At 49.8% G+C, this 10,524-nt stretch overlaps 1 protein-coding gene across 2 annotated transcripts in view; it reads right to left on the bottom strand.

Moving 5' to 3' along the window:
- Nucleotides 1-2,696: 2,696 nt before the first annotated feature.
- Actr5 (ARP5 actin related protein 5 homolog) overlaps nt 2,697-10,524 on the bottom strand; it is a 15,962-nt gene continuing 8,134 nt past the window's right edge. The window contains exons 5-9 of one of the 2 annotated variants that reach the window (XM_005363002.3): nt 10,195-10,377; nt 8,275-8,391; nt 7,513-7,652; nt 5,754-5,886; nt 2,697-3,265 (exon numbers count right to left, since the gene is read on the bottom strand). In XM_005363002.3, the coding sequence (XP_005363059.1) occupies nt 3,014-3,265; nt 5,754-5,886; nt 7,513-7,652; nt 8,275-8,391; nt 10,195-10,377 (825 nt within the window). In that variant the 3' untranslated portion in view covers nt 2,697-3,013. Of the gene's footprint in view, nt 3,266-5,753; nt 5,887-7,512; nt 7,653-8,274; nt 8,392-10,194; nt 10,378-10,524 lie in introns of those variants that run through there. The other variant, XM_026787311.1, reaches the window with a different exon arrangement.

Raw genomic sequence — 10,524 nt, forward strand, 5'->3', positions numbered from 1 at the left:
AGAGCTTTCCATACAAGAGCTCACCCTGGAGCTAAAGGCCAAGTTTGATTGCAAGCTATCTCCACTTAAGGCTTTGTCACACTAGGCTCTCCCTTGCCAGCCAGCAGGCTCTGCTTTCTGGAGCCACATACAAGAATCCCACAGGAAGTAGAGAGCAAAAGGGACAGGCTGGGAACTGAGCCTGCAGAAGAAAAACAGCAGCTTGACCGTCAGAAACATGTTTGTACTTTTTTCTCCTGACAGGGTCTTGTGTAGCCTCTTATTCTAGTCTACTAGATAAACCCTCCTGTAGCTGAGGCTGTCCTTGAACCCTTACCTTCCTGGGCCTCCATTTCCCAATTGTGGGATACACCTACTTGAAATTCGCCTTGAAGAATCTTCTGCCTCAGCGCCAAAACACTGCCTGTCCCAGAATGCACCTGTGTTCCCCATCTCCTCACCCAGTGCCTAGGGCAGCTCTTTCAAACTTGGCACTTTTCCAAATTGTAGATGGTGGTGGTGCCACCCGCCAACACCCCCAGCGCAGCACTGAGGTTGGATGGGGAGGATCCAGGGTTTGAAGCCAGCCTGGGCTGTAGCAAGACCCTGACACATGGCAAGGCGGGGTGAATGTGGCAGGCTCCCCTGGGAGTGTCTGGGGTCCAAGTAGGCATTATCTCGGGTTCAGAGTACACCATGCCTTTTCAAATAAATCTGGTCCTTTCCAAAATCAGCCCTCAGTTCAGAGAGCCTACACCACACATTTGCAACAGTGCCATTGTAGCTCCCCCAGAAAGCCACCAGGTGGCACCAGAGGACCTGCTGGCTCACTAGCCTATCCCCACACTGAGGGGAGCTAGGATTGACTGAGGGGTAATTCCTAACTTCCCAGTGTAGCTCAATACTGTAACCTCCCTACTTTGGGGGCCAGAACATGGGAAAGGATGTCAAGAACAGGAAGCAAGTCTTTGCCAACACTCTGATCTGATCAACTACATCCCGAAAGATACTCATATAACCAACAGAGAAGAGCAAAAATGTCAACTCCATCGACCGGCAGGGAAACACAAATCAAAACTGCTAGTTTGATTTCCATAAAAAACAAAAACAAAAGACTAAGAAATAAGACTTGGTGAGGCTATAGGAACCAGAGCCTGGGCCTTCCGGTGGGATGTAGAGACAGCTGCTCTGCAAACAGCTTCCTCAGACTTGAAGTCCAGCACCCACCGGCAGCCTTGAGTATTCCTAACAGCTGAGCAGAGGTGACCTCCATGCCCAGCACACTGACAGAGCACGGTACAGCCGGGTGTGGTGACACTACATATCTATCTATAATCCTGCATTCTGGAAGCAGAAGCAGGATTGCTACAAACTCGAGGCCAGTCAGCCAGGTCTACATAGTGAGTTCTAAGCCAGCCAATGACTGCCAGACCACTCAAGAAAAAAAAGAAAAAGAAAGAAGGAAAGGAAGGGAGGGAAATGTGAGACAATACAGACAGCTCAAGATGCCTTGCCACCTGTGACATCACAAACCTGAGGTCATGATGGCATCATGCTAGGTCAAACAGGCCACTTACAAGATAAGCACCACATGATCTACATTATTTGTACAGGGTACCTAGAACAGTCAAGACCCACAGGAACCTCCTCCCTCACTGACACACGGGTTTACTTGGCGAACCTTTGCCGATGTCTCCTGGGTCGGAGGGAGGGGCAAGTTACATCCTCTTGTGTGTTTAACCACTTCCTACCTGGCTGCCTGCTGTGACAAATTATCAGCAGGAGAGGGGACAGAACAAGATGCTTCTTCTTTTGAAGCTCTGAAGGCCAAGGTCCTAGCACCCTCTGAACTGCATGAGAAATGCAGGGAAATGTCGCTGCTTAGAAGGGAACCAGCTAGGGCTTAAAGCCCATAGTATACATGTTCTGGTACCAGGTAGGATTCCCTAAGTGCCATATGGAGGCCAAAAGGTCATGGCATGTGTCGCAGGGGAGAAAACTAGAGAGCTCATGGCTTAGCCCCTTGGCCCATCCCTTCCCTCGGCTCCTAATCTTCTTCCGTGTTCATCAACACCTAAAACCCAAGCAATCCAGCTGAGTTTCACAGTGTGAAGTCCCAGGTTCACCTGTCCAGAACCCTTCACCATCAACTGACCTCCAAGGCAGTCTCGTGACCTTGCTGCTCAGGCTGTCTGAACCGCAGACTGAAGGAAGACTGAGATGGCCCCTGCTTAGCCCATCTCTAGCCCTGGACGGTGCTGGGAAGGCAGGTCCAGACTCCTGCCAAGCACAGCCGATGACTCAATAGGAAATGCCCTAGGAACTCATGGGTCGGACACCAGGGTCCCCCACACACCCCGTCCCTTCTGGCCTGCAGTCTCTCAGTCCCTGAAGACTGGAGATAGATTACTCAGCAAAATGAGGCAGTAAGTAGGTTGTGTGGTGTGCGTGTCATCTAAGTGCACTCAGGATCCCTGGGACCCAGACATCCGGATTCTGATTCTGCGCTGCCATTAGCAGCTCTGGCTGGGGCTACCGGGCTGTTTTTGAGTGTGTCCATTCAGGACACGCACCAGGCAGAGGATGGGGGTGGGTGGGGTCTTTCCACTCCTAAGACTCAGGATGACCACTTCCACAATTTCAACACCATCTTTTAAACATTCTAGGCGGTCACAGAACTGCCACACGTGCAGAAGAATACACACTACACCAATAACTTCAGAGCATTTTTTTAGAAAACAACAGAGGCTTTCACATGCCGAAAGAAACACCTTGTGCCTGTCCACTTCCAGCCTCCAGCCGTCTTCCCACACTGCCAAGGAAAGCAGTACCATAGCTTGCCTGCGGTTCTCATGCCAGAGGCCACTCTGTCCTTCACTGAAGATCACCTGCTGTCCTCTGCTGTACTCCCAGGAGAAATCCAGTCAGTGGCCAAACAGAGCTGGTGGACTCAGGCAGTGAAGCGGGCACTGTCCTTGTCCCAGATACTGCCTACGTCCTGCGTGGAGCACACAGCCATCTTGGAGACCCTCTGCTAGGCCTGTTCACCAGCTCCACTTCCACTGGCCCCGGAGCCCCTCCCAGAAGTCTCTGAGGCACGTGAGGCCTGTTTAGGCAGGCGGATGGGGACGTAGGTGTTGGAGGCACAATGCTCCTTGAGGTACTCGCCCCCCTTTTCTTCATAGTCCTTCCTGGTGACCCAGGCTCCACTGTCTTCCAGGTGATCCAAGGCCCAGTCTCGGGCACCGTACCAGGCATCCAGCACTGGGTTCGAGGCAAGCTGAACCTGGAACAAGAAGCAGAGGCACTCTGAAAAAAGGCATCTCCTACCAGAGCTCTAGGCCCAGGGAGGAAGGTCCTGCAGCTCAGCCACACACAGTTACACAGGCACCAGCTCACAGGTCTAGCTTCTTGACCAAGGCCCCTGCTCTGTGATGCTGATAATCACAAACTGTCGGAGGAGAGGGGTGACCTGGATGGTGCAGGGCAACACTGACCCGTGGCAACAAGAGAACTTGGGAGAAACTACAACAGAGCAGAGTGACCAGGCACTCTCTGACACTGCCAATGTCCCAGGCAGAGCAAGGCTGGAGCCAACAGCCACCAGAGGCCCCTCAACTAGCCCTACCCGGTCAGTCACAGTAAAGCCCTTGCTCTGAACAGGTCTCCTGTCACGCCCGCCTCGACCAGCAAGGAAGACGCAATACCGGAGCTCTTCTTGCTAGCAGTTTATTCAGGACTTTTTTACAGCAATCTTTCTCTCTCTCTCGGGGCAAACCTCTCCCAGCCCTTAAAAAGGCACAGGCTGCCAACCCCAGATTGCCAGGTGGGCACTGCCCATAGGTCCATTCATATGCAAGCAGCTGACAATCATTGCGTGATAATAGCATAAGTCAGGTCTTAGCCATAATTAGGAGTTGATTATCACAGAGAGCACTCGCTTTCGGGATCGCGGAGGGCAGGAGCCAGCATCATCAGGTGCGGCTCCACGCAGCTCTCTACGGTCTCCTATTTTGGAGTCTTTATCTCAATTCCCACCCCACTTCCTCTGCCAACCATAGTTCTCAAGCTTGACTGGTGGATTTGGAATTTCTGGAAATGAAGCACAGGCCACACACAGCAGCAGAGGTGGACACAGGCTGTGGGCAACAGAGGCAGCACAGCTGCAAGCCTGAGCCTTGGCAGAGCGGCACAACTGGGAGATGAAGGATGATGAACTCCGTGCCAACCTGGGCAAAAAAGCAAGACCAATTCTCAAAAAAGAGAGAGACAGAAGAAGAGGAGGGGAGGAGAAGGAGGAAAAAGAAAAAAACCAAAGGTAAATGCAAGCTTGGGCATGAGACTACCCAGGCTGCCACACAGAAAGACCCGTGCACAGGAGACTTGCTATCTGGTAAGATGAGAGTCCGGCTCTGGCGAGTACAGGCCTGGCACTCTGCCTGACACAGTATTCAGTAAGTGGCAGCTACTGTGACTATAAAAACTGCAGTGCTACCCACAGCTATGAAAACAATGGCTCAAACTGATAAACTGTCACAATAATCTCAAAGTGGAAAAAAGCCACAAAACAAACTATCACTAATCTTTCTGTTTGGTTAAAATTATAAACACAACAAGAGTATGTCCTGAAAACAGACACATGAATAATACTGGTCACAAACACTACTGAGTCCACAATTTGATTTTGTTAAAGATTTATCACATGTGTGTCTGTGTACCATGTACATATCTGGTGCTCATGGAGGCCAGAAGAGGCACTGGATCCCCAGAAACCTGACCTACAGACAGTGGTGAGCTGCCACGTGGGTGCTGGGACCCAAACCCAGGTCCTCTGCAAAAGCAGAAAGTGCTCTTAACCACTGACACATCTCTCCACCCCTACAACCTATTTTCTTTCTTTGTTTTTTTGAGACAGGATTTCTTTGTGTAATAGCTCTGGTTGTCCTGGAACTCACTCTGTAGACCAGGCTGGCCTCAAACTCACAGAGATCCATATCACTCTGCCTCCCAAGGCCTCTATTTTTTATTTTTATTTTGGCTCATTTAAACTGTCTGATACTTAGTAATGCTTTAAAATGACTTGAAAGAAACACAACTGGATGTGGCTGACCGGCAGCGTGCCTACACAGCAGGTACGTGGCTCTGGGCTCTACCGCCAGCACCACAAAAATAACAACTATCATAAAAACAAGCAAAAGAAAAATAAATACGATTTGTCATGTTTGTGAAAAATCTTTTTCTTTCTCCTTCCCTGCTCTCTCTTAGCTTTTTGAGACTGAGCCTATGCAATCTAGGCTGACTTGAACTCACTGGTTATGCATACAGGCTGACCTCACACTATCTTCCTAAAATGTAAATTAATCACATGATTCCATAGCTCAGCCTCCTTCCTGTTCCCCCATGACCTCAAATAACAGCTATCCAGAGAAGAGTCAACCAAGCACACTCCTGGTACTCCAGAAGAACCAGACCCTCCCTGTCTGGAGATTAGTGAACTATCAGACAGCGTGTGCCTCCCTGGGAGAACTTAGGATGCTCTTGCTGTGGTTGGTGAGAATCTTCCTACGCTGAGGATGCTCTTCCAACCTCAGTACATGCTCAATCCTGCCGATGAAATGGAAGACCAGAATGACACACAAGCAGGACTTCCATCCCAAATCAACTGACTGTGGCTTAAAGACAAGGCCGGTCGCTGACCCTCTGTAGTGGGTGACAGACTGCAGAATCCCGGTCACGAACAGTGGGCAGGAGACGACACAGAGCAGCATAGGTACCTGGAAGGGGGACTGGAAGGGCCTCATCTCTAGCAGCTCCTTCTCTATTCTGGCCTTCATGCCTGGGTACATCACGTTCCCACCAGTGAGAAAAACGTTCTGGACCAGGGTATCCTGGACAGCCTTCGGGTACCTAGGAGACACAGAAAGGATGCTCCAGCTTGGCTGCTGGAACACACTGTAGACAGGCCAGGAAAGGTAAGTTCTTGGTAGAGCAGTCAACTTATCAGTGTCTGCGTGACAATTAAAAGATAAACCAGCCGGGCGGTGGTGGCGCACGCCTTTAATCCCAGCACTCAGGAGGCAGAGGCAGGCGGATCTCTGTGAGTTCGAGGCCAGCCTGGTCTACAAAGGGAGTTCCAGGACAGGCTCCAAAGCTACAGAGAAACCCTGTCTCGAAAAAAAAAACAAAAAAAGATAAACCAGTATTCTGCTCTTCGTTCACAGCTCCACAAGGTTTTTGCTTTTGTAACACTTTTTTTTTTTTAACCCGAGGATCCTTTTATTAAAGTTGGGAGGTGGGGGAAGAAAACCCACAGGGCAGGAAAGCTGTAAATCTCAGCAGCTGCCTGGAGAAGGGAGAGAGAGGGGAGGAAGAAGTCATGCCTGCCAAGAGAGTCAGCTGGAGAAAGCCAGGACAGTCTTCAGAGAACAGTGAGAAAGCCCAAGGACCAGGGCAGCTGTGCTTAGGATCACAATAACCTCTGCTCCAACCTACTGTAACCAAAGCAACCAGAGTGCACCAAACCACACACTCCACCCGCCCAATCGGAGTGAAGAACACTCACTATGGGAACCACCTGCACGAGTGGCAGGCACATTCGTATAGAAATGTAAGCGCTATATAAACATGTGCCTACAAGAAGAGGAGAAGTCTTTCATAAGCACTGCAGTGTTTGGAGAATGATGATCTAAAAATCACTGGTCTTGCTGGGTGTGGTAGAACACATCATTAATCCCAGATTCAGGGAAGCAGAGGCATGTGGATCTCTGGGTTTGAGGCCAGCCTGGTCTACAGAGTGAGTTCCAGGACTGCCAGGGCTACACAGAGAAACCCTGTCTTGAAAAAACAGAAATGGAAAAGAAAAGAAAAGAAAACAAAACACTAGTCTTGGGGCTGAAGAGATGGCTCAGTGGTTAAGAGTCCATACCACATGTACACTGGTTGTTCAGAGACCAGGGTTCAATTCCTAGCACTTACATGACAGATTACAACTATATGTAGCTCCAGTTCCAGGGGATCCAATGCCACACACATACATGCAGGAGAAACACACACACACATCTAAGAGTACACACTGCTTTTGCAGGGGACTCAAAAGGTCCCTGTACTCATGTATACATCTCCCCCCATAATTTAAAAATTAAATTAAATTTAAAAAAATCACTAGTCTTGCTGGGTATGGTAGTATACACTTATGATCCCAGCTTCTCTGAAAATTTTAAGGTCACTGAGTACATAAAGAGCCTCTGTCTCAACGAATACATAAGTCAAACAGTCACTGGTTTTTAGCAATGTCAAGTTTCACATGAAAGCCAGGGTGCACTGTCTCTGTTGCTCAGACTCAAAGGTTACGTTTGCAGAGCTCACAAACAGAGGGAGCTCAGACCTGTTCTCCCTGCAGCCCGGATCAGAGCAGACTACCTGAGTAGAGCCAGCGATGGAGAGAGCTACAGATCTTCCCACGCCCATCAGTCACCTTTCCCAGGCACAACCCAGGAAGAGGTTAGGGTGAGGATGGGGTGGTCCCCCACTCACCTGTCCAGGACATAATGAAGGGTCTCTGCAATCCCCGCCTGCTCTTCTCCTATGAGAGAAGGCTGGAAAATAATCTCCGGAGCACGAATCCTTTCTGTCCCAACGAAGAGCTGATGATATGCTGCCAAGTTAAACACGGGCTTCAAACCCAAGGTTTAAGAGATGATTTTAGGCCATAATGACAATGCCCTCAGCTATCAGTTTTCTCAGATTACTTCTCCAGCCCAGCTTCCCAGTCCAGGTCGGAACCACCCCAGCTCAGCTCTCTTCACTTCAAGACCCTGCCTTCCACCTTTGCTCAACCCCAGAATGACAAATCCCTACACACTGCTGTGCCCAAGCTGCAGAAGGGACTCTGGAGAGGAATGAAGATACCCAGACGGGGAGACCTTGTCTCCACCCATCCTGGTCTAGCACCTCCTCCCACCGAAGGCTCGGGTACAGTCAGTTTATCTTGCCGCCATCATGACACAGATCCCAGCAGGGATGATGACATTGGCTAAAATGTAAAGGAAACCACTGAGAGCCAGTCTGCAGGTCTGGAGACCTCAGTCACTAGACAGATACCTCTGCTATCAGTTGCTCACATTCAGGGGGGCCCTGGCACCCCCAACAACCACCAGGGAAAGTCTCTGGCTAACACTGGGAGTACTGGTGCCCTTTCTGAAGCACAACTGGGGCTTTCAAGGCTCCCAGAAGCAGACTGGGCCGGTCACTTATGTCAACAACTTCACAATGCACGTGTGGTAGCAGTTATCAAACCTGGACCGTGGTGACTGGCTTCTCCACTTCGGGCGCTTCCTCTGAGAACAAGGGCTCGAAATCATTGATACTCTCCACATCCTCCAGGGAGGGCTCCAGCTGTTCCAGGTCAGGGGTCTGCGGACAGAACACAGCAGGAATCAAACAGTGGAGAAACTGGTCGCCAACAAATCTCAGCTCTGATTCTATCCTGAAAATGGATGGGGTCTCAGCCAGCGTTCCAAACACCTGTCTGAAAACTAAATACTCTTCAGAACAGTTCACACTGGAGGTGGGTGGGGATGACGAGTTAACAAACAGCTAAACGACGACCAGCAGGATGGCTCAAAGGGTAAGAGAGCTTGCCACTAAACTGACAACCTGAGCTCAATCCCTGAAACCTACAAGGGGGAAGGAGAGAATTAACTCTCAAAAACTGTCCTCTGACCTTCACGTTTGTGTGCTACAGCACGCGTGCACACATACGCACACGACCACACAACTTAAAAAGGTCAGGTGTGTTAATCCCATCACTTGGGAAATAGAGGCAGGTGGAGTTTGAGGCCAGCCTGGTCTACAGAGCGAATCCCAGGACAGCCAGAGTTGCAGCGTGAGAACGAGAGAGAGAGAGAGAGAGAGAGAGAGAGAGAGAGAGAGAGAGAGAGAGAGGAATTAAGAAGTCCAAAGTCTAGTCCGCATAGCATTCTCCTGAGATAATCCAGCATTATCAATCAACCAATGGATTGATCTGTGGGAAGAAGACATGAGAGGATGCTGGTGGGAACTCCAGCTGGAGATACAGGCGATTAAGAGTCACCCAATGTTGATAGTGAACACTGAACTCAGGTCCTCTGAAAGAGCAGGCAGCTCTTAGCAGCTGAACCATCTCTCTAGACCCTCCATGGTACTTTACTTTTTTCTTTTCTTTTCTTCCTTTCTCCTTTTTTTTTTTTTTTTAGTTTTTCGAGACAGTTTCCAGTAGCTACAGAGCCAGTCCTGGAAATCGTTCTGTAGATCAGACTGGCCTGAACTCACAGAGATCTACCTGCCTCTGCCTCTGCTCCTGAGTGCTGGGATTAAAGGTGTGCACCACCACTGCCTAGCTTTCCACTGTACTTTTTGACAGCCTCTTCCAGAACCTGATGCTCCCTGGTCTGGCTAGACTGGCTGGTCAGTGAGCTCTGGGGATCCTCCTATCTTTTCCACCCTAGGGCTAGGATTACGAGCACACTCCATCACGCCCAGTCTGAGTACTGGGGATCTAAACTCATTCTTCATACCTGAGGGATCAATGCCATCTTCCCAGGCTCCTAAAACAAGCTTTGGAAACATGTCTGAAACCTCCTCAAGTCTACAGAGACCTGCTTTATGGCCCCAGAGCAAGACAAGATACAGAAGTACTGAGATGAGATGGAGGGATGTTGAAATTACAGCATATAACTAACTATCTGCTGGAAAATCTACAGGTAAGAAACAAAGGGAAGCAGGGTCCCCAACTGCCTGGGATCCCATTTCAGCTGCTTGTTTTTTCTTCGGATTCAAAATCCATTGCCTGCATCTGACCCTGTGATACTTTCCAATCTAACTACAAGTTCATGGATGAATGCACACCAGATGATATGGTTTTGAGTTCCGGAAGGCCAGCTCTCATCTGAACATAGCATGCAGCCTGGAAGAGCAAATGAAAATGCCCAGTAGTTCAGTGGAAGTTGGTCTGGAGTGCTTTTACTTCCCCAGTGCTGGGACTCTTAAGTGTGTATTGCTACCATGTACCTCATGGTCATTTGTAACAACATATAGGTTCAAGGCCAGCACAGGCTGCTATGTGAAATCCTGTCTCAAAAAGAGAAAGTGGAAGGCTACAAAGATGGCTCAGGGAGTAAAGGCACTTGTTGTCCAGCCTAAGGACCCAAGGAGAATCCCTCCCCAGGCCCCAGTCACCTCTGGCTTGCTGTCTACCACGTCCACCTCGAGGCTGGCTTCTGTTTGAAGGATTTTCTGCTTAGCCTGCTCCACTGCCAAGGTGAGCTTCTGTATGTAGGACTGCAGCTCTTCTGGGGAGTCCATGTTCAGCTCTATCAGAGCTTTGTGGAACTGGTCCATCTGGCCATCCTCTAGGAGCTCCTGAAACAAGAGCAGGCGCAGTCATCAACTTGGAGAAAGTAGCTCAGAAGCCAGGAGAGAGGTGTTGGGTGAGGAGAAAGGGAGAGAGGGAGAAAGGGAGGGAGAGAGGGAGAGAGGGAGAGGGAGAGAAAGAGAGAGAGAGAGAGA

The sequence above is a fragment of the Microtus ochrogaster genome, linkage group LG8 (genome assembly GCF_000317375.1).
Source record: "Microtus ochrogaster isolate Prairie Vole_2 linkage group LG8, MicOch1.0, whole genome shotgun sequence".
NCBI classification, from domain to species: domain Eukaryota; kingdom Metazoa; phylum Chordata; class Mammalia; order Rodentia; family Cricetidae; genus Microtus; species Microtus ochrogaster.